Consider the following 24,869-nt stretch of genomic DNA (forward strand, 5'->3'; position numbering starts at 1 on the left):
AAAACATTAACAAGGCAACCAGTTTTCTATAAATACCAGCTTTCTGTTTTTCACCAGCAACTTAAGAATTAGGATATTTGAGAGGCAAAGCAAATATATTTGTTGTTTTTATTTTCCTTCACATACAAACGAATAAAAACTAATCTACCCAGAGATTTAAAATTCAGTAGAAAAAAAGAAAATTACAGAAAAGGCATTTGGGAAAATGCAAGGGCATTTATATTTAAGACTATACACTATAAAGTTTCTCCTCTTTTATAAGTGTAGATAGACGTTTTTCTTGGTTATTTAAATGCAGTACTTACTGTTCAATGTCAAAAAACGCAGGTCATGAGTTCTAAGAAGGACTCAGATAAAATGGCATTTTCATGTTTATTTACCAAGATCTGCTACTTTTTCATTATCAAAAGCCTCTTGTGTCTCCCCACTCCCTGCTGTGAGCAGTAAATGTGGTGACAATTAGTTGACACATGCTTTAGGCAGCCATTTATCTAAATCATATTCACCCCTGTCTTTTATTTAAGTTGGGCACCCCTAAAATGCTTTAAGCACTTGATTTTGCTTTTATATTGTTAACTGTCTTCATTAAATGAAAATATTAATAAAACATTTTACTAACTGAGAAATTAATATATATTGTCAAAATCAGAAATAGAATACAGTGTGTTTTGAAAAATCTTAAAGAATAGAAATTTGCATAAGGAAAAAAAAAGAAAGGAAACAAATTTAAATCTCCCACGTGTCTTCCCACTTTAAAAATTACACAGGAACAATAAATAGGAACAGTAAAAGAGTAGAAATGGCTTTCAACAAAAACAAAAATAGTCCATTATTACACTCATGAACGGATAGGGTTAAAAGTAATAATTCCAAGAGAAGATAATTTAGAAAAATGCATTTAATTATAAAAAAGTTTTAAATAAAAAAGCAATGGCACAAATCACCACAAAGATATTTAAGTGATCATATCCACAGGCTGCTCTTGTAATTAAAATTTGCGACTGTTCTCATTAGCAGCATTTTCCCCTCCTAATTAGAGTGACATCAAGAGCTTCTGAGAATGTGCAATTTTTCCTAAAGTCCTAATAAAAGTATCATAAACACAGTTGTGCAATATTTATTTACATCACCTTTTATTTACTACACTCTAAACTCAAAAAATATCGAACATTTCTCTCTCACTTCATTCCTCTTATTTACAGTACAGAGGCTCATCTCTTTTCACAATATGGTTTGTGCATTAAAATCCCTGGGAATAGTCCTTTCTACCGCATTTTAATAAATTTGCTCTGATTATTTAAAATAAGGACACAAACAAAAGCTTGTTCATATGACTGTGTCATACCCAGAAGAATAACTCTTACTGTTGACCTATTTATGAGTAAAAAAAAAAAAAAATCCCTCTTTCAGCAGAATACATTCTCAGCAATTACTGGTTCATACAATCATGCATATTTGTACTGTTAATATGACAACAGGTAAAGCCAGCTATGACTTTTTAAGTTTCATTTAGAAGACTACAGCATATGTGAAGTGATCTGGCTTTCACTCTCTTGTTATCCATAATCCAGTTATTCCACGTGGATATTTTTTATTTCTTCTGAGTATGTAAGTCTTAAATGGTGCAGTAATAATTGGCAGTTTCTGACAGTTCTATTTTCTTGATAGTGGATACAGTTTTGCGCACATATGTCAGATAAACTGAAAAAAATGCAGATCACTTCATGTGATACAGCGGGAAGAAGTGGGATGCTATTGTTTGAACAAATGATTCAAAGAGATAAATATTAACATTCAGTAGAGACAGGAATACTGTTGAATTCAGTCTGGTTTAAGAGGTACTGTCTTTACAACTTGCCATACCTGGTATTTGTTACCTTTTTGGTTGAAAAGTAAACCCATTTGGGGGAAGGCAGATGTCAGGAGGAGAGAAAGGTGAAAAAGCATATATTACTGTATGTATTATTTGAGGAGAAAAAAAGAGAGGGAGGAGAGTATATTTTCACATTAAAAAAAATGATGTCACTTCTGGACACATTCCACAGAGTGTATGAAAATAGCCTCCAAGCTAAATAAGCCCCTTTCTTCTCACTCCGGAGATGTTTTCTAATAATAATATGAATAATAATAATTAACATAATCTGGCAGCAGCACAAATCTATAACTTTTTAAAGCTTGAGTGTGTCACTATTCAAGAGTCAGGTACATTTGAATAATAAAAGTGTCCCACTGTTTCTTTTATTTACACTCTTGACCCAGCAAATATGACTAAGGGAGTCCTTGCGGTTATTTGCAGCGTTAAGACTTCTATGATGGCTTTGACTTTATAACCCATTCAGCATTGGGGTTGAGCTGATATAAGTCCTTCATGTAAGTGTCGTCATCGAGGCAGCGTTCCCCTAGTAAAGAGATGTTGCATCAGTTTAATACAGTGGGGAGATAGGGATGCAATTTTAACTTTAAGCCTAGTGGTTTAACTCAAGTCTTACGCTTCGAAATAGTTCTCATTTTTTCCTGTCTCCCATAATATTATAAGGCTTGGCCAAATATTGGAAAAGTTGATTGAGTAGTTCTCTAAATGTGCAGGTTTCAAATTAATTTAGGAAGTTGAAAATTCTGTGATGGGCTTTTAAATGGTTCCTTAAAAGCTTATTCACCTTTATTAAGAGTGGCAACAGTTTTGACTTGACCTAAGTAAGAAACCATGCTTAATTCCCAATATCTAATAGCAAAATGCAAAATCAAATATACTAATACTTAATCTTTTCTTTTTTTTCTAATAATTAATCTTGATTAATACAGGTAACAATACAGAGTTCTAGTGGAGTTGTGGTTTATTTAAATTTTTAGGAGTCTTCACATTCTTGTATTCAACTTTCAATATTTACTAAAACTTTTACGTCCTAGAAAAAAAATCTAAAAACTTATCTTAAAATATTTTCAATTACTATTTTGAATTAAACACTATTTCATTTATTTGTTGACAATTTCACTCTTACCTTTTTAAAGGTCAAAATAAGAGAAAAAGTTTATTTTGCATTTTAATAAGATGAGTACAACCCATTGATAATTACACATGGGAAAATAAAATATGGGACATGGTCAAAACTAATCCATATATCTTATTTCTATTTCATAAGCTAACAATATGTTTATGTATGCATATGTATATTATTTAGTAGGCAATCAACAATGGCAAAAATAACTTCTGCTTTCACTAAATATATCTAGTACTGTATCATAATAAAAGTGTCATCTTGGTCTTAAATGAGCTCAATTACTTTCTTTATTAAGATGTGCCATCAGTGTATAAAAAAGAAAAAGGTTTTGAAAAACTGCATTAACCATTTTAGAAGTTATTCCTATTTTAGGGAACCTGCTTTTGGCTCAGGTTCCACATAGGTGGGCATTTGTGCAAAGAAGCTCTAAAGAGCCAGAACAGAAAGGTGAGACCACCAAAAATAAATCCACAATATTCATCAACTATCTACAGCTTGCTATATTTTACTTCTAATTTCTTTTTCTCTCCCAAAGACATAAATAATAACCACTGGCAATGTCAAAACAGCATATGGAATGCAAGATTTTAAAAATGTGCTTACCGGGATTTCCCTGGTGGTGCAGTGGTTAAGAATCCACCTGCCAGTGCAGGGGACACAGGTTCAATCCCTGGTCCAGGAAGATCCCACATGCCGTGGAGCAACTAAGCCCGTGCACCACAGCTACTGAAGCCCGTGAGCTTTAGGGCCTGCGTGCAGCAACTACTGAGCCCACATGCTGCAACTACGGAAGCCCAGGCACCTAGAGTGCGTGCTCCACAGCAAGAGAAGCCACTGCAATGAGAAGCCGGCGCACCGCAACGAAGAGTGGCCCCTGCTCGCTGCAACTAGAGAAAGCCCGCACACAGCAACGAAGACCCAATGCAGCCAAAAATAAATAAAATAATAAATAAATAGCAACAACAAAAAAGTGCTTACCAATATTTCCTCCAATTTCATACAAAAAAACTTCCCCATCCTTGAGAGTCTGGGCAACCCCACTACTAGGGATAAAACAAACTGATTAGTTGAATCATCAGACAGCTTGCAAGTAAATCACTTTAATGTCCTTGGGGAATTCTAGCTTGTATGGAAAATTCATAACTTAGACATACTGTAATTATCTACACGTTTGTATTTTCCCATCTGTTAAATGTGCTGAATAGGTAATAAAAATGTCACACCTGTAAATTAAAATAAACAAATGGAATTGTACATCTGAAGGTAAAATAATAAATCAGTACCTAAATTCGTAAAGTTAAAAAGAAAAGTAACAACATTTTAGCTGCCAATAAAATTACTAATATGGTCATCTATTTTGCATAGGGGCCAAAAAGGTCCTCATAAAACTCTAAGAAGTAACGTTTCCACCTTAGTTTTCACATTGTATTTATTCAATAGGTATTTATCATGGGTTTGCTGTGCTGACCACTCTAATAGTCTGCAAGATGAATATAAAGACTAGGACATGGTTCATAAACCTCCCTGTGCTGACCGTCCAAATACGGGAGGTACATACACTCAAAATAGAAGCAAATACTCAATATGAAGACTTTACAAGTAGGATGCATGTACAGGTTTATACTCTTCAAAGAATAAACTCTCCAGAACATTAGGTTCAAACAATAAAAATGGGTAAGATTCAGTGGTTTACAAAAATCTCTATATCTGGGAAACCTGCTAAAAATCAGATCCAGGGCTCTAGAAACTCTGATTTAATATGTCTACATGAAGTCCGAGAATGTGGTTTTTAAATGCTCTCTAGTGGGACTCTGATGCACAGAAAGATTTGTGAACCACTGACAGAAGACCCTGAGGACAAACTCCCTGGAATTGAGAAGAGAAAACCAGGTCTGACTTTTATCCAAACCACTAGAAAAAGAAAAGTATGTAGAGGCTTTCCTAAGCAACCATTTAATGGCTCATCTGGTTATCCAGCTCCATCTACACTGCTGTCCATGACACACTGACTGCTCAGGGCTATGGGAGTCCTCATACTTAAGATCCACCCTGCTAAGCTGTATCCTGACCAAGAGACAGTTCACTTTGTTTTCAAACTGGCGTATGCTTATTTTTGAAATTAAATAATGTAATAATTATATTTTCATTTTTAATAGAGTACATAACCCAATAAACTATGAGTATAAAAAGAGTCATTATTTCATGAAAACCAAGTGGAATGTTTTGGCAAACTAAAAAAAAATTCTAGTCAGATACTGCTCTCAGATTGCTTCTTGAGTATCTATGTTCTTATTCCACTTTAAAGAAACCTGAACTGGATTTCCTGGTATACCTGAGCTTTCACTTAATACTAATCAACAAATCCATATAGAAAAGACAACAGTCATTATCAAAGCCTGGTGAACACATTGGGCATTTATTTTATGTCATTCATGTGTTCTTGGCTTCAGTAGAGAAAGAAGGGGAAGAAAAGGATGGAGGGAAGAAGTGTTTCCCACTGTCACTGTACAAGTGGAATGCAAATGGGAGGAGGGGAAAGTGGTGAAAGAAGATACATATAAACACTTACTGAGAATTTCACTTATTAGATGGCCCAGACAGATCATGCTATGTGCTTCACGGTCATTTTCCCAGTTAATTAACACAAGGCTATAATGTAGGCCCACTTTTACAATGAGGAATCTGAGACTTATAGAGATTATAAAAACTAGTCTAAGATGATTCAGGAAAAGCTGGTATTTGGAGTCAGATCATCTGCTTCTGGCATCCCCAAGCATAAGGGGAAGGGCTGAGGACTTGGGGGGGAAAGGGCAAATGGACCAAGATGCTTACCGGACTTCCCTCTGGGTGGAGCAGGATGGCAAGAAGAGGGGAGGTAGAAGAAGGGATTCCACTTAAGGGGGTAGCAGAGCACCACAAGCAGAAAATCCAAATATGCAAATGGCAATGGTCACAAAACTGGTGCTTTCTTATAAGAGTATGCCTACTATTATCCTACTCTGCCCTAAATACTGAAGTCAGAGTGGAATATATCATATACCTTCAGAGTCACACCTTGTATCCTCTACAAGTAGAGGAACACAAGTACAGATTAAATTGAGCACTTGGGTCCTGCAAGTAAACGCTGCGTAAATTAAACCATGTCTAGCCTGGAAGAGCTGCTTATTTCTGAAGTCTGGCCAGGTCTTCAAGTACACCCTTTGGGAGAGGGTGGGAAGTCATCCCCGGTGGGAAGAATGGCAACTACTTGGTCGCCACAGGTAGTAGAGAGGAAGTGGACTGACTCCCTTGAAGTAGAGAGAACTTTTAGGGAGCAAAGACATTCTAACTGCTCCCAGAACTTAATCCCCCAAAATTCCAACCGGCCCAGGACTTTAATCCCCCCAAAGTCCATCTAGTCCCAGAGTCTGCACTAATGGCCCCCAGATTCATGATAGCCTCTAGGTGCTCGAGCCAGTATCGAGAGGGGTTAAAGGACCTCCTTGGGGGACAGAAACCACAGATTTAGAACTCAGCTCTACACTACCACCTATGTAATGCATGACCTTGCAAAGTCTTGGTTTTCTTATCAGTATAACAGAAGTAAGATAACACCTTCCTTCAGAGCATGGTTGAGAGGGAAGTTTATGCTGGCTTACTGAAAGCCCAGAATTAGCAATAAGACACTCTTTTATTTCATCACCATCTGTTAACTGCACGGGCTCATCTCTTCTCCCAATTTACAAACCCTGAGGGAAGACAGCTTAAAGTATTTTTTATAACCCTTCCAACATCTAGCAGAGAGCCGTAGACAGAGCAGACACGTATTAAATACATGTGGTTCTGTATTAAAATTGGAGAAGTTCTGGCAGAAAAGTTGAATGTTAGACTGACGAGGTGAAATTCTATGGGAGACAGAGTATACAGAAGCTAAGAGGCCAATGTCTCTGATGTTCCTGTCTTTAAAAGAAAAAAAAAATTAGATTTGTTTATTTCAATGAGTGGAACTGAGGGGGGGAAGCATTAAAATATAATTTTAGCTAAAAATAAGAATTTGAACACTGAAATGCCTATACCCTGCTCGAACCCCTAAAATTCAAGAAAAGATATCGCAAAATGTCTCTGAAAGTGTACATGGGAGGGATGCCAATGACCTTCAGAGGACTACTCCTGCCCCACCAGCTGCACACAGAGGGGAAGGCTTGGTCGTTCCTACTGAGGATAGTGTGCTTTGTCCTGCTGACTTCAGAGCTCCAGGGACCGGCTGTCCCCTCTCAATTCGTTATACCCTCTGTTTTAAAATTTAAGCATTTCTTTGTATTCATTACATTTCCTAGAAGAAGTTGTATCTTTTGTTTTTTTTTAATCTCACTGTATCCTAATTAGTGATTTTCCTAACAGCCTACACACAGTAATTAACCTCCAATCACCACATTCTGGAGAGAGTATCGAGTGGCGTCATGTACCAAGCCCACAGCAGGCACAGTGAAGGAGTGCGCAGACCTCCTGCTTGAAACAGGCTCCACTTGAACACAAACTACACCCAATGAACTCAACTCATTCCAACAGTCTAATTGTTAAGTCTGCTTTTGTTTTCTGCCGGGAAGACAACATTTTTAAGCCCTCACACCAGCCATAGTTTTAAAAAAATAATAAAGGCGGGGGGAGGGAAAGAGAGAGCAAGTGAATTATACCATGGAATAATTAAAACAAAACAGGCCTCTACCTTTCTTGGCTGAGAAACCTGGCAAGTACATCACTGGCTCTGAGTTCTTCAGTTAGCTGTATTGCCATGGAAACTTTCGAAAGATGGGGAGCTTGCACTCGAATCACTCCCTGAGGAACGTCAGCCTGCAAAGCAATAATGACACTGGAACAAAGCTGGCAGCAGCTGGAACATGTAACTCTGTACAATGCATTATACAGTAAGTGTGCTTAACTACTACGCCTTTTACTTCACTACATAAAAACCTTAACTACTATAATGTAATTTGCTAAATTACATCAAACCTCAAATATCCTCTTAATGGTGATAGGGGAACTTCATAATGCCTGTGCAGTAATGCTTAATTCTTCTTAAAGATGTAAAGAATGACAGCAATAACCATTACTGCCATATTAAGTGCTGATTTCTGAGTGTTATCTACTAGAGGGTGCTTCCTCATGTAGCAATTTATGAAATTGAATCAGAAAGAAGTTACTTTGCATGCTACTGCAATGTAAGCATTTTAAAAAACATGTCTGCACATTCACAAATTTCACAAAAATTTTTGTCCCTGAGAGTATTAAAATAAATGGAACATACTTTTCTAATACATTTGTATTGCGTCTGCTTCTCACTTGGCTGATGAGCATACACTGTGACCACATACTTTGAACTTGAGATGACCCATTCTAAATCCTTTGCCCACAGACGTTAAGAACATTTTATATGTTTGGAGGGTTATCAGAGAAAGATTTTGAGGGTTGTAATATCAAAATATCAACTATGGCATTCAAAATATTAGGCTTAATTAAGTCCTAACGGTTCTGCTAAAATAAATACTAATTTATTATTTATAACCATATGTTCTTGAACAGATCTTAGACCAAACAGCATGCACAAATTATGTTTAAACATAATGCTTTAAACACTACAAACACCCTGTTTAATTCAACCAAAATTTACTAAGCATCTACTGAGTACCAGGCATTGTGCTAAGTCTACTTACCTAGTAAACAAATAAGACACAAGTCCTTTGCTGCACAATATTATTTTTGTGCTCATAATATCATTTTTAAATGTATATGGTCTTGAATTTTTTTTAAAAACAAAGTATAAATATATCACAGATGGAATTAAGGTGATTCTTTTCAACGTTTAACAAAAATAAGATGATTTTTAGATCGGGCTGCATAAAAACGCAGGTGCCAAAAGATACAAGACTACTTCTCAGTAACATCTGAGATGTAGTGCGGGAATAACAAAGAAAAGCGATACTGCATAGGACTATCAAGGGAGAAAAGGGGCTTCCCTGGTGGCGCAGTGGTTGAGAGTCCGCCTGCCGATGCAGGGGACGCGGGTTCGTGCCCCGGTCTGGGAGGATCCCACATGCCGCGGAGCGGCTGGGCCCGTGAGCCACGGCCGCTGAGCCTGCACGTCCGGAGCCTGTGCTCCGCAATGGGAGAGGCCACAACAGTGAGAGGTCTGCGTACCGCAAAAAAAAAGGGGGGGAGAAAAGGACTGCATACGACAATGGCTTCGTTCCCTGAAGGCTACAAACACATACTCAACCTGTAGAGACAGGCTGCACCCTCACCTGACCACTCGGTGGAGCCCCAAAGGGTGCACTCACTCCAAGCCAGACAAAGACAAAGCATGGGTGCTGCCCGCTCACCATCCTGCTAGATTAGACGAGGGACTGCATTCCTATCAGCCTCGTATGACTCCTCTCCCTGGGAATACTGAGCTCAAGCCAATCCCTAAAGGACATCCTGATCCCAACCTGTGCCCAGACCCCTCAATTCCTGCTCTATCTCTCCCATCCAGCCTGGACCCTTGGCTTGGTTTGTTGACTTCCAATTTCTGGGGCTTGTAGTTTGGCCTGATACCTTATCTAGTCCACCTCGCCTCTAGTTTACAGGTCTAATTTGCCTTTTCCCTTGATTCTAAGACAGATTTTATTTTCATTTGTAGCATTTTGAAAAATGAGCTGCTTCTTACAAGGGATGGGGTATTTCACGTGGTAGTGTTGTTACCTTTTTCCAAAGCATTTATTCAATCAATGAAGTATCTTATAACTCAGGGATTACGCTACATGCACTTCTCCCTTGGGGTTCATCTCTAGCTTATATCCTGCTGTGGCCATTCTGCCTGCTGTCCTGGCCTCAACTGTTTCCTCATAGGAGGTGAAAAACAATAAGCTGGGCCTGACAACTCGAACGGTGGCGCAAAAATTGTAATAGCAACAGTGGAAGAACTGAGTCTGTATTCATAAAATCCAATCCACCTTGCCTACTCAGGGAAACAAGTATCAGTATTTTGGATTCTGTTAGTCTACTGTTATTACTATACTATAGGAGGGTCCTAAACAGCAGGTTGGGGTTTGCAGATCGACATCTACTTTATGCTGATTTAAAAGTCAGGAAATTCTGCTCAAGTCATAGTGCCAAATGCCAAATATCCTTACATAGAGGCTTTCTTTGGTGAAAGTAATAGCAGCAAGATCTGTTTCCATAATTACATCTTATACAACCCTAGAATATCAAAAAAGGCAGGCAAACGTATGCTGACATTTAAAGTGAAGTAAGTTGATATGATTAAGTTTTTATATATAGAAGGTCTACCATAAATGAGTTATACAAGCAAAATGATCCAGAAAAATAATATGTTGCCATAAAGAGTTCAGGAATATAGCAACCTTCCTCTGCTCCCTGCCTCCCCCACTATTCCTTGTGGCATATTCCATTCTTTGGATAAAAAAGGACAGTCAAAATTCACTACAAACACCATGCTTCCCTATCCTTACATATGTTCTCCTCCCCTTCTGAAATATCCCCTGCTACCTATCCACTTTTCAAGGCCCAGCTCACACACCTCAAACCGCATGAAACACTCCATGGAGGGTTTCTGACTCCATAGAATCAAGAGGAATTTCCTCCTTCCACTGAGTCTCTTTTATGATGGAGATCCTAATATATGACACCTGTATTCTAGTTACATGCTGCATGTCTGAGTCACATCTGTAGCCATCTATCAATGTCTCCTGATTACATGAGTCACTCAAAAATATTTCTCACTGGGGACTTCCCTGGCGGTCCAGTGGTTAAGACTCTGCACTCCCAATGCTGGGGGCATGGGTTCAATCCCAGGTTGGGGAACTAGATCCCGCATGCTGCATGGCATGGCACGGCAAAAAAAATAAATTAATTAAAAAAATAAATATATGTATATGTATATGTATATAATTTCTCTCTAAAAATGGTATGCTAATAAAAGCAAAATTTCTCCAGAATAAAATAAACTATACCAATGAGTATTTTCCTTAATAGCAGAAAATAGTCTTAGGAATATTGTCTGAAAGAAACAAGTTAAGTTGCTTCTATCTACCACATGGTACTACTATTCCCCTTGCTACTGGGAAAAGACAGGGAGGGAAAGAGAACAGAAGAAAGGAATTAAAGATGTTACAAGGGATAACTCAGTCATTTGGTCTTGCAGAGAGTAACCAACATTAGCATGCACCTGCTTGGGGATGCAGCCACTTTTCCCCCAAGGCATCTCATGAACAACTAAAGACCCCTAACAATATGACCATGGCCTATACTTTCTAAATGAGGTCAGGGATCATACTTTGGAGAGTATGGCCATGATTTCTTGTAAAACACAACATTGAAATCAGAGTGGTGTCAGCGGTTGTACCCAATAGCACCCCATCTGACACAGGAATCCAGAGTCTCTCTGATTTTTAGTTTAGAAGGAAGAGGCCCAGGTACCAGCTTCTGTGGGCACTTGATAGTTCTCATGCGTATGTGAAAAGTCAGGTAATTGCTGTATTTTGGCTTTTGCCAGCATATGGGGAGTGGCGTGTGTACAGGTTTCTTATGGCTATGAAATTAAACATTTCCCACACCCTTCCCCTCAGTGCATGTGTATGTGTGTGTGTTTGTGTGTGTGTGTGAGAGACAGTAACAATTCTCAGAGTGTTTATTTCTGTGGTAATACATCCCATCTAAATTATCATAACAATAAAAAAATTAACAGCCTGACTCAACTTGAATCTACCCTGCCCTTTGCTGTTGGAGGAGGAATTAGTTTAACTGGTAACGTGTAATGGTTAAAGATGAAGCGTTTAAAAGTTGTTTCTGGATAGTTTTCCCTGGATTTCTTGACAAGGGTGGTCAAATGATATTTACTAAAGATGATAAACAATAAATGACGTCAAAGCTCTCATTTAAATAGTGTATGACAACTACTATTAAGCTCAGGATCATGGTGTATCAAGTACTAAAGCTATTAGTATGCTAATTACACTGGGCTGCCAAGCTTTGAATAGACACAACATGCCTGATCATTAAGCCAAACCGTCTGTTCTTAGCTTGAGCCATAAAAATAACTAAGTCTGTGAGTAGTATAATCTTTGTAACCTTCCTATTTCACTTTTTTTTTTTTTTTTTGCCTTAACAGCTGTGACTCTGTCCCTTACTTTTAAATTTCTTTGGTGTGCTTGTGAGCTGACGTTTTATGATGTACAGCAGGGCTGGAGAAGAGCAGTATTTGACTAACATGCCATTAAAAATTAGTCACAAAGGATTTTACAACTTACAAAATGTTAGTTAATTTCTTATGCATGCAAAGACTGTTAAAATAGAGAAAATGATCTCATACGGCCCTCACATGTTTTACACATTGAACTAAAGTATATTTTTAAAAATGGGATTTTAGTTCTTACTATCTGGTAAAATAAACAATGATTTTAGTATTTTCTCAAAAGGTGTAGATAAATACTGTGTTGCTCATATTTTTACACTCTAGAGATCATAAATTTAATGTCAGACCCTTAGGAGAAATGTTAATTTCTTCTTTTAAATGAAAAGTTAATTTAAATGTAAAGCTGATATATATATATATATTTTTTTTTGCGGTACGCGGGCCTCTCACTGTTGTGGCCTCTCCCGTTGCGGAGCACAGGCTCCGGACGTGCAGGCTCAGCGGCCATGGCTCACGGGCCCAGCCGCTCCGCGGCATGCGGGATCCTCCCGGACCGGGGCACGAACCCACGTCCCCCGCATCGGCAGGCGGACTCTCAACCACCGCGCCACCACGGAAGCCCTAAAGCTGACATTTTTAATACTACAAAAAAACCTTTTATCTTCAAAAGGGCAAATTGGACATATAACTTCCTCAAATAAAGGCCAGATATAACACACATTTTAGAAAATTTAACAAGGACATTTTAGCAGGGTATCTTAAACTAAAATGGCATATTCATCACTTGGAGGTGGAGATACAAAAGTCGTTCTCTGTTGTCTTGAACTGTCTGCTCTGACTATTACTGGGCTTTTGTTATCCAAATGCTTAAACTTTTATCCAACTTACAGATTCAGAGAATTTTAAAGAAGGGCCTGAAGTAACTTCCAAAATTAATAATCACTTAATTGATAATGAAATAAGTTCTGATATTTTTCTCTTTTAATATGGTATTTTTTAAGTACTATAAAAAAGAATCAGAGAATGTCTGAAAAAGAAACAAGATTTTGTGCTTGATATTGTAATTTGATTTTCCACGAGTCCCCAAGTAGATCCAGACACTGTTTCCAGACCTAAAGCAGATGCTTGAAACTGTACCTGCGACAATGCTCTGGGTCAGAGCTGTTAAGTGAAACCAGAGATGGAATTCTGAACAGAGCTGTGACTAGACACACAACCTCGGCCACAAACAACCCAGAGTCTACACCACACTGCTGCCAACTCCAGGATTCTTCTGGAGAATGGCAGAAGATGAGAGAAACAGATTTCTTTTCCATGTCCAAAACCCTAAAAATGTTACCAGATCATTTTGGAACTTCTAGCGAGTCATGTAAGCTCTCTAAAGCTCAAGCTCTCAACTGTTAATTAAGGGTGTGACCAGCAGATCATCCTGAGTTAACACGGAAGCTCACCTTAGGAAGAGAGAACTTTTGTTCCCTCTACAATGAGGGCAGATGTGGTGAGCAGCTTGGCTTATTTCACAGAATCTCACAGAGCCCCACTTTGTGCTCACACTCTCTCATAAATGTACAGCTTCCTTTTACTTTCAGAGGTAAGCTTAAAAGACAGAAGAAAACTCACCCAGATCTAAGTCCACAATGGACTTGAAACCTGCACAATTCAGCAATTCATAACCAGATGCTCATCAAAGCTGCCCTAGACCCTTTTTAGACAGGGGTGCAGTCTGAGGTAATTACGGGTGAAATGATGAAAGGTCTGTGATTTCCTTAAAAATACTAAAAAGAAAAAAGGTGTGAAAGACAAGATGGAACAGGATGAAAAAAAATATGGGTGATTGCTGGTGATGGGTTTATGGAGGTTCATATACTATTCTATTTTTGTGTATGTTAGAAAAATTCCATAATAAAATTAAATATATGTGCACACAAACACATACACAGCAAATGGGGAAAAAATTACCCTGACAGCTTTTATACAATACACATGTGCAGGTACTGCTCTGGGAGATTCTGATTCAGTGGGTCTGGGAAGCAGCCCAGGCATGGTTTTTTGCTTTTTGTTTTTTAAAATAATACCACAGAAGCCCCTATTGTATACTTCTGGTTAAACAACATTAATCTGGTCTTACTCTCATTTTATAGAAGAAACTGAGACCCAGAGAGAGAAAATGATTTGCCATTAATGTCTCGTTAATGGCAAAGCTAGGGCTATATCAAGCCAAATGACTCCTGGTGTTTGATGTCATATGTGTATATACGTGTGTGTGTGTGTGTGTGTGTGTGTTTGATATCATTCCCAACTACAAGTTGAAGCCTATCAGAAAATGGTTATTTTCAAATAGTCTACAATTATGTTATTTTTCACCAAGTGTTTCCTCTTGCTGTAATTAATAGATGTCTCATTAGTACTTAAGAAATTCACATTTGTACCAAATAATTAATATGCTGCAGTCATTATAAACATTGGTCTTGTTAAATAGATTGTGTCCCTTACAACCTGATTCAAACTATTAATTTACCTAGTCAAGCATGTCTTAATAACATGAATGCCCAATTATATATAGTTAGCATTAATAGCATACAGAGGGCTTTAAAAATATTGCTTGATGAATTCTCATGATCTATAATCTCGTCTTTCACATTTCAATCCCTAGAAACCATGGTTTCTTCCATCAACAGTCACAGACAATGCTTTGGAGAAAGTCACAACTAACCTTTCAAATGCAAAATCTAGAGGATCTCTTATCCAAGGCTAACCTTACTCAACCTCTCTGTAGCATTTGGTACACTGATCAAGCTCCATTACTTTATTCTTCCCCCTGGGGGGCTAAGACACTACAATCTTCAACTTTCTCTTACTTCCTATTATTTCTTGGCCTCTTCTACCAGTTCCGTTTCCATGGCCCACTACTTAAATATTGGTGTTTTTGCCTTTTTGATTTCTTACCCCATGTATCCACTTGTGTAACAGGAACCAGTCTGTGCCTTCAACTACAATCTCTATGTTGGTCCCAAATGCACACCTCCAGCTCTGGCCACCCTCTGAGCTTCAGGCCCAGGTAGCCAACTTTCACAAAGGCATGTCAACCCCAAGGGCCAAAAACTGACTACCTCATCAAAGTCTGTTCCTTTTGTTGGATGTTTTATCTTGATGATAAAATCACCCAAGGTAAAATCAGCAAGTCATTCTAGATTCCTTCTTCTTGCACATTCCTTACATCTAATCAGTTTCACCATCTCACTGATACGGGTCTTACTGGCTCACGTTCAACACTTCTTTCCATTCCCATTGCTGGGCCTTAGCTCAACCCAGAACTGTTTTTAAAGCTATATATTAAACATATCTAATAATGGCAGTAATACATGTTCAATTTTATTACTATACATAAGCCCAGGATTTGGGGATGGAGTTTTTCTGTGCTCTATGGGGAAAGAGAAGATAACAGTAGAGAGACCTGGATGTAAAGTCCTATAGACTTGGTTTCAAATTACAGCTCCACCACTTCCTATCTAGATAACCTTAAGTAAGTTACTTAACATTGCTGAGCCTCACTTTCCTGATCTGTAAAAAAAAAAAAAAAAAAAAAAAAAAAAAAAAAGGAGACTATTTTAATAATAAACTCCAACTAAACTACTATGAATATTAAATAAAATGTTGGTAAAATGTTTAGCAGCATACCTGACCTCTGGTGAGCATTCAAAATAACGATAATTATTATCCCTTACAAATACAGCAATGAACTGTTCACTGATTTGTAACTTCTTCTTTCAACATATTACAAGTATCTTCCAATGCCACTACATACACTTGTCCATTTTCATGGTATTTCGTTATCTAGATACGCCATAACATATTTAACTAACCACCTCTATCCTTCTGGATTATTTCTAATTTTGGCCAGTATACAGAAAATGGCAATGAACTTAAGCATAACTATTTGCATGCTCATCTGATTATCCCCTCTGAAGGAATTTCTAAGTCCAATGAGGAGCATGGCTTTCAAGATTTTGCCACATGCCAACTGCTCTCCAGAGGGATTCTACCAGTTTATATATTCCCATCAACAGTGAAATTAGCTGGAGTCTCCAACCAAACCTCTCTCACACTCCTCCAACGTATCCCTCACCTGCCATCATAACAGCTGTTCTAAAATGCAAATATAATCACGTAACTGCTGGGGTCACAGCTTTCAGCAGTTCCCTGTCACATACAGAAGAGAAGCCAGGCTCCCCGCTGAGCCCCATTCCCGCCTTCCTTCTGCCTCTGTCCCTCCATGTACCTCACTGGCCAGGATGACCGAATTTTCCCTCCAAGCACCCTCGGTCCTCCTCACTTAGATATCCAACACACACCTCATGCTCAACAGGCCCTAGGTTGAAATTATGATCTTCCCTAAGTGTCAATTCCACACATCAAAGAGTTGTTTAACAAATAAAAAACATGCCAGTTTCATTCAAATGATTTGTGGGGAGAGTCAAGAAACACAAACCAAAAAGAAAAATGTGGGGACAGTGTGGGAGGGGATAGTTTATCGAAATGTAGATGGCTCATGTTCCACCCAAAGGGAAGAGCTGCTACTTGGATCCAGGCAATTATTACCCTGCAGGAAACAGGTCCCCTATGGCAAGGGGACATGAGGATGCTCCCACCTCCAAACTGTCAAGTCAAGATGGAAGTCCAGACTTTCATGTGAAATCTTCTCGAGTTAACATTCTGGCAACTGATGGAAGCCTATGTAGAAAACTGATTACTTGGTGACTCACCACATAACCATAGTATCTGACATTATCTTCTACTTTCTTTGTTGTTCTGTAATTGTTTCCTGGGTATATTTTTTCTCCCTAAGAAAATGATAGCAGCTTGCAAAAAACCTCTGGCAATTGATGAAACTTTTTCAACCGAAATGACAAGCTACATGACCTCCACTGTGGGCCACCATCACCCATGGTGACCACTCTACCAGGAAGCTCCTCTGCTAGGGAGACTTAACACCTGACATGTGTTTCTCACACCTCCGCTCTACTCTCTGGTGAAGCCCCTCTGATGCCCACTTCCTGTCTGATAGCCCAGGGTCCCCAGGTCAGGCCCCATCACACACCTCTAGCACTTCTGAGCTCAACCCTGCTACATCCCTCTCTGGCTCCCTGTAGGGGAGCAGCAGCCCCATCTCCTCTGAAGACCTAATAGGAAGTGAGGCTTCAGCACCAAGGAGGCACTTACTAGTATTTTGTCAGAATAATCGCTGAATTTCTCAGAAGGGAACACCAAAACTCGAAGACTAAGTGACACCTAATACATGATGAAACTGAGAGTTAAATCCAGGCTTAAATCCCAAGCCTTAAACTGACAATACAGCTTCTAACTAGTCCAGACATAATTCTCAGACCAGCTCTCCTCTATTTAACCCAAAGTACAAACTAAAGAAATCCAAGTTAATCCTATTTTTCTATAAATGACGAAATTATTTAAACGTTCCATCTCCAAAAAAAATTAACATTTTAATTTTTGTCTAAGGACTTATTATTAAAAAGGTACAGCACAAATTTTGTTTTCTTAGATACACACTGTTCCTCAGAGTATCACATTATAACGGTCTTAATTAAAAAGACAAGGATATAAAGTCACCTAAGTTAATGTGAATAATCAGGGCTACAAAAGAGAAGAGGTTCACGTATTCATAATCTTTAGAGGTAATAGAACATTCTCAGTTAAACAAGAATGATATCTCAAAAACCCTTTCTAACCTGTATAGCATTTCTCAAAAAATATAAACACTATGTACAATTCCCACTTATTAAATTTTATGCTTTTAAGGATACTTTGAAATTGACCAACAAAAGTTTAATGCCAGGAAAATGCCATTTTGTAAGAGTGAGAGCTATAAATAAATAAAGGAGAAAAAAATTTACTGGATCCCCAAGTAGGCCAAAGCAGAAAAAATCAAAGGCTGATAATTGCATTTCCACATTATTCCACAAGATGTCAGCATGTAACTGAGGAACCTCTATGGTGGTGATGGTGGTGGAGGGGTGTCTTCACCATAAATAGAACAATAGAAACCCTTGCATTTCATGGTCTTAAGTTAGAGCTTTGGTAACTCACTTCTTCTGAACGTGTTTTCATGTATATTTCATTATTTTAAACCCAGTTCTTACTATCCTCTTACAGAAGTTTATGAATACTAAGAGTTAAATATCGCTTTTTTGAAATATTTTAATTTTCTGCATTCCAACATAACTCTCTCCAAATTCTTAAGTTCCAATTAAGACACTTTAAGGACTTACTGAAGTCTAGGAAAGATCTCAGGCACTACACCAATATTAACCATTTTGTTTATCTGGGTTAGTTTTTTCCCCCATTTTACAGATGAGAAAAGTGAAGGAAAAAAGGTCAATGGTTCACACAAGGGACTCTTTAATTACTAAACATTACACATTCAGTGGGCAACTGGAATCTCCACAGAGTCCTCTGTGTGTTTATGTGTGGGTGGGTGTGTGCTGAGACATTCCTGTCTTATTATCTTCTTTTGTTCCTTAACAACAGCTCACATGCTGAGTCACCAAGACCTGTGCAGCTATCCGTATTCATCATTAGTACTAATAGGAGCATAGCTACCATTATTGATGCCTTTAACTTATATACAGTACCAGAGCCTACTAAGTGTGTAGAAATTCATCCTACAAAAACATTCAAAACTCTTTGTTGTATATAAGATATTAAAAACAGTACTGCAATCTGTATAACTACACATATCTTCAAGTGTTTCTTACATCATTTGCACTCTTATCTTGCTTTTCATATTTTTCCCGGTCATAGGCCATTTTCTTCAGCAATTTCTTCATGGCTTTTTTATCTTTTCTATGATTTTCAGTGTTTTGTTTCCTCACTTGGTTGACAATAAACTTGGGAATCTATGGAGAAATGAAATTAAGTTTGGAGAGGAAAAAGAAGTAGTACCATTTTAAACTATAGAAATAATTATCTTTGTTTCTTATATTTGGAGAGAAGTAAAGTCTCTATTTGATAAGACTATGCTGTTCATTAAATCTGTGGGAAAAAAATTCATCATATTACCTACCATGTGTACAGAGCATCCAGGTGATGAAAATTACCACACACTGGGTAAGGTTCCAAAAGAAGCTTGGGGACTTGCCTGGTGGTGCAGTGGTTAAGAATCCGCCTGCCAATGCAGGGAACACAGGTTCGAGCCCTGGTCCGGGAAGATCTCACATGCCACAGAGCAGCTAAGCCCGTGCACCACAGCTACTGAGCCTGCACCCTAGAGCCTGTGAGCCACAACTAGGGAGCCTGCGTGCTGCAGCTACTGAAGCCCGTGCACCTAGAGCCCGTGCTCTGCAACAAGAGAAAAGCCTGCACACCACAATGAAGAGTAGCCCCTGCTCGCCGCAACTAGGGAAAGCCCACACGCAGCAATGAAGACCCAACACAACCAAAATATTAATTAATTAATTAATTTTTAAAAAGAGGTTTGGTGAAGTTCAAGGACAAGTGACCGTCTTCTACGCCAGGACTGGAGACTGCCTGAGGTGACAGGCATTAGGCACCACGAACTCAGCAGTTGGTCCCTTTAGCAGCCACCTATCTACAACCTAGCCTCCAACTAACCTATACCCTTCTAATAACCAGCTAGCCTCTCCTGTCAAAAGAGAAAGAAAAACTCACCAATAAACAAGAGCTGACAGGTACCTAGCAATAATCCAGGAAAAAATAATCCTCAGAAATTCCATTAGCAAAAATAAAATATTTTAGAAGTTACCAAATTGAAACACTTAATCATGGAGGCATTTTAAAAACTGAGATTTTTAAAAGTAGATATCAATTTTTTTAACTGCATTTGAAATCACCTATATTGGTTACCTTTTTATAGAGACTATAACAATAAAAAGACTTCAGAATTTAGATATCATCACTCATTAACAGAACTTGAAAATATATACTTACTGTCCACAGAAGTTTTTGATACTTAATCAATAAGTGCATGATATTAGCTATCCCAGCTGCCATTACAAATTCTCGCTGTTCACTGGACTTCAAACCCAATGTATGATACATGAAGAGATTTGGGGCCATGACCATTGCTATATTCATGACTGTCATCTTATTTTTCTCTTTATTGTCCACGACTCTTTGGAGAAATTCAAGCAGGGCCTGAAACAGAAATAATGCTTTGAGATCTGTGTTATACATGAAGATAAGAGATTAAGGCACTGCAACATATGGGATTTTTATTTATTAAAAAAAATAATAAGTTGTGCATAACCACAGTTAGTCAGCCACATCCAGTGGGCCTTGTCCTCAAAGCTGCTCCATTGCTTAACACACCCGGAGCTGGTGCTGTGTTTCTGCTGTGGACTATGGCCCTGGGGAATGAGGCAAGAGGACACACATCTGAGCGGGGCGGTGGGGAGAGGGATGGAGAAGTGTCAGACCGCCTGCCTATCAAAGCCATGGAGCACTGAAAAATAGTTTAAAATATTAAACGAGTATTCACTTGCTGCAGGAAGTGCTGTACTTTTATCTCTAAATATTAAAAAAAAAATCCATTAAAAAGGCTCGTTCAATCCCAGTTGCGTTTGTTTTAAGGGACTCAATAGCTGGCTGACTTGGAATCCAAAAAGAATGGAGACTGGGATGGGGAGAAGGGGAAACAGAGACAAAGAGAAGAGAACTTTTTTCAAAAAAATGAATGAACGAAAAGAAGCTTTTCAGCAGAACAGGCTAGTTTATGCTCAGTTTGATGCCCCCCACTTCCCAACTCCATGGACAACACTTATGTGTCCTCTGAGCACCCCTCCACAAAAGCCACAGCAGCTTAGATCACCCTCCTTCTGCTAGGGCATAAAGCTTTAAGTTCTTCTTTTGCCTTCTTTCTTGAATCAATTTTGGCCCAAAACATTAACAACAATAACTGCACAGATATTCAATGATCTCTACAGGTGAGGCATTGTTTTAAGAACTTCATGGAGATCACCTCACTTAATCCTGATTGGAAATAGATGCCATAATGATCCCCATCATACAGATGAGAAAACAGCATCTAAGAGAATGGATGTAACTTACCAGAGGTCACAGAGCAAGCACATGGTGGAGATGGAATTTAATTGCCTGTCTATCTGGCTTTGTTTCTGAACTCTTAACTATTAAAAGAAGCATGTTATCATACTTAGCCTAAAATTCCTACCTGAAAAATTTCAAATAAACTATGCCAAAATGGAAAAACAAAACAAAAACAAAAAAAAAACTGTGTTCATCTCTCACAGGGTTTCGGGGGAAAAAATATTCCTATAAGCTCTAACAGCTTGATCTTGAGTCCAGTTTAGCTACTATATAGACCCTCGAAGTTTGAAACAAACTAAAGGCATAGCCTTACTATTTAACAATGAGATTTATGTATCTAATTTCTGGTCCAGTGCTCACAAAGTTAAACTGTAATCCAAGCATAAGGTTAAATAGAAACAACACCTTCTCAAATGAGGACAAAAGATTAATTGGTAAGGTTTGGAAAAAAGATTTAATTTTGTTCCAGAGACCAGAATAATTATTCAGGGGCCAGCGTATCTCTTTCTTTACAAGCATAAATTGCAGAGATTAGGTAATAAACCACTTAAATGTGGGGTACATAATACAATAAAGTTATTCAAAATATTACTATCAGGATATTAGAATATGTGTGTGTATATGTAGATATGAAACTAATAAAATGTTAACCTAGCCTTTGCTGAAAGAACTTCATCTTCAGATATGTTGTCTCTTCATCTGATCTATAAGCACTGTCCTTTCTTAAAAATATCTATCACCAGGACTTCCCTGGTGGTCCAGTGGTTAAGACTCTGTGCTTCCAATGCAGGGGGCACGGGTTTGATCCCTGGTTGGGGAACTAAGATCCCACGTGCCACGAGGTGTGGCCAAAAAAAAAGTATCTATCACCAGTCTGGTGTTATGTAAGTATCACTGGACCCACTCTCTGAAAACTCAGTTTGAGTCTTAGCACAGTTACTTATTAGCTATGTGTGATCTTGGGATAAACCTTTTGGCATCCCGGTTCTTTAAAGTCTTCTCATTCATAAAATGGGAATACTAATCTCCTAGCCTGCCAGGATTAAGCAAGAAAATGTATACAATGAACTTCCTAAAACTTCAAAAAGGATAAACACATGCCAATAATTATAGTAACATGAATTCCCCACTGATATCTTAACATTAGTCTTTGTTATTCCTCCAAGTCAAGGGTAGGTATGATCATTGGTCCAAATGCACGATAACCCAAGGTTAAAAAAAATCTTGGTCAAGCAACTTGCCTAAAGACACCTGTTGCTCTAGACTCAAACCAAGACATGGGATTTAACATGGTCCCTCCAAACCCTTAGATATGCTGTAGAAATAGTCTACCCAAGTTATGCACACGATCCCGTCCCTCCAAATGGCAACGGAAAAAGTGGCAATAGGACTGGGAAAATTGAGGAAGTTCACATTAAGCTTCCTGAAATTACCTTGTGATGAGGTTTCCCTTCTCTTTTAGAGAACTAAATTTAGATGGTTTATTCTCTTACATATGGTATACTTGTCTTGGTGTTTCTGTTATTAGAAATCTCGTTTGAAACCTTCATCAGAGCTGGCTAATTAAGCTACTAAAGCTTAAGTAAATTAGTAAAATTACTTGTTTGGCATTTTCCTATTTTTTACCCTAAGAAAGTATTTTCCACCTTATTTATACAATTGTGCTCCCAGTAACCTTATATGCTAAAATTAAAACTACTTTAAAATTTTTAAAAGTACACTTTTAAACAGATTTTGTCTTAAAAGAATGTGCCTGGGACTTTAAAGGCAAAATCCAAGAACAAGTTCTAGACCAACCATGCCCAAGAGTCACCATATCGAAATAAGCGTTTCCTCCCACAATTATTTGAACTCATTTGAATGCAGGCATATTTTAAGTAAATCATGTCTTTCAGTTTCTGTCTTATATTGGTCATTCACAGGGCCAATCACACAGACAGGCACCTTTATGTGAAAAAGAAAAAGATGGATTAAATTCCTCTTTCTAGGTAGTTGATGCCCTGTGTCAAGGGCACAGCTGGCAAGCAGAGAACAGACTGAAAATCGGTCCCCGCTTCATCCTGGGCCAGATGTCCTTATTTCAGCCACAGTTTACACACCCATACCCAGCAGCCCTGGTCACACAGTGTTTGAATGCAACCCTTTCTGGAGTTGGCTTCTGTCTCGAAAACCAAACCAAACCAAACATAACCTGCCTTCTCAGTTATTCATTCAGTTAATCAGTGAAGCGAAAGATTATTTTCTGACTTAGTAAAGGGACTAACTAACTCTCTGGAAGTTCTCCTGCAGCAATGCAGTGTTTTTATTCCAGCAATCCTCATCAACTGCTTCAGCCAGAAAAGTTGAGTATTAACATTCATTCCACAGGCATGGAATTTGCTCACCTAGCTTCAGTTCAGGGAGTCTTAATGAGGTACAGAAAGACATTTCCAAGAGTTACCAACTGGTGGTTTTGCTTTTTGACAGGAAATTTTTTGACATGATTTTTTTCTTTTTAAATAGAAAGAACCATAGGGGGTAAATGGGCAAGGGTTTCACCCTTACCTGTAAAAAAAAAATTTTTTTACGGCAACAACAAAACATAAGGGAGATGCTCTTTCTAAATTATATTTTTTAAATTTCTCTTTTTCTTTTATAAAAGTTTATAATTAAACCTTTTCTAACTACTCTATAAATGGTTTCATTAAGGAAAATTAATCAATGTGGAACAATCCACTGATTATTATGAAAGCCTCTGACAATACATAGTCAATGGTATTTAATCATATGAATATCAGACCAAATCACTTCGAAATGATGATATAAATCAGAAACTCAGGGTAATCCATTAGAGAAATAACTAGAATTTATTTGAGTTGGTCTATCTTTTGGCTAACCGAACATTTCAAAATCATCATTATAACATTTCAAACTCTACTGCTTGGAACTACAAACAAATGTAACCTTTTTAGGCAACAGTGGGCTATATTTGATGAGCCTTAGGATTTTCTTTTTAAACATTCAATTTTCACCTTACTAGTATATGCTCACCAGATAAAATTTGGAAAATGCAGGAAAATAGAAAGAAGAAAAAACCAAAAGGCACCCATGTTTTTATTAACAAATGAACCTCAATCACCTGTTTTGGTAGAAGAAATGTTATAATTGAAAAAAAATTTTAAAAATGCCTTATGATACTATTAACATGACTAACCTGATTAATAAATTAATAGAGTTAAAGACTTTCACCATCTACCCTTAAAAATAGGTCTTTTCCTTATAGACAACTACTAACGTCTCCACGATAACATCATTTTGTTTTGCCACAAATAATGAAAAATTACTCTGTTTAGTTCTGAGGGATATTTAACATAAATGAATCCAGCTGACCTTGAGTGTGTCTCTGTTTGCATCGGGCAGGAGGATGACCAGAAGGTTCAAAGCCTGTAGTTGTTGCTTCTTGGTTGGAAGATCTGCAGACAGATTAAATACATCTGAACGTTTGTCTTTACCAAACATTTCTCTTTACTTTCTTTTTCCGTTTTGTAAGAAAAAAGTTTTTTGGCATAAACATCACTGTGAAATGTGAGACACAATGCCTGAGCAGCAAGCCTTGTTGGGATCGTGTCTGGGGGAGATCAGGA

General features: G+C 38.0%; 1 protein-coding gene across 2 annotated transcripts in view; it reads right to left on the minus strand.

Moving 5' to 3' along the window:
• Positions 1-880: 880 nt before the first annotated feature.
• Positions 881-24,869, minus strand: part of ARHGAP18 (Rho GTPase activating protein 18) — a 125,369-nt gene continuing 101,380 nt past the window's right edge. Inside the window, exons 10-15 of one of the 2 annotated variants that reach the window (XM_081251373.1) lie at positions 24,616-24,698; positions 20,131-20,337; positions 18,939-19,079; positions 7,705-7,829; positions 3,978-4,042; positions 881-2,399 (exon numbers count right to left, since the gene is read on the minus strand). In XM_081251373.1, the coding sequence (XP_081107499.1) occupies positions 2,308-2,399; positions 3,978-4,042; positions 7,705-7,829; positions 18,939-19,079; positions 20,131-20,337; positions 24,616-24,698 (713 nt within the window). In that variant the 3' untranslated portion in view covers positions 881-2,307. The remainder of the gene's footprint in view (positions 2,400-3,977; positions 4,043-7,704; positions 7,830-18,938; positions 19,080-20,130; positions 20,338-24,615; positions 24,699-24,869) is intronic. The other variant, XM_081251374.1, reaches the window with a different exon arrangement.

The sequence above is a fragment of the Mesoplodon bidens genome (assembly GCF_964165515.1).
Source record: "Mesoplodon bidens genome assembly, chromosome: 12".
Taxonomy (NCBI): Eukaryota; Metazoa; Chordata; class Mammalia; order Artiodactyla; family Ziphiidae; genus Mesoplodon; species Mesoplodon bidens.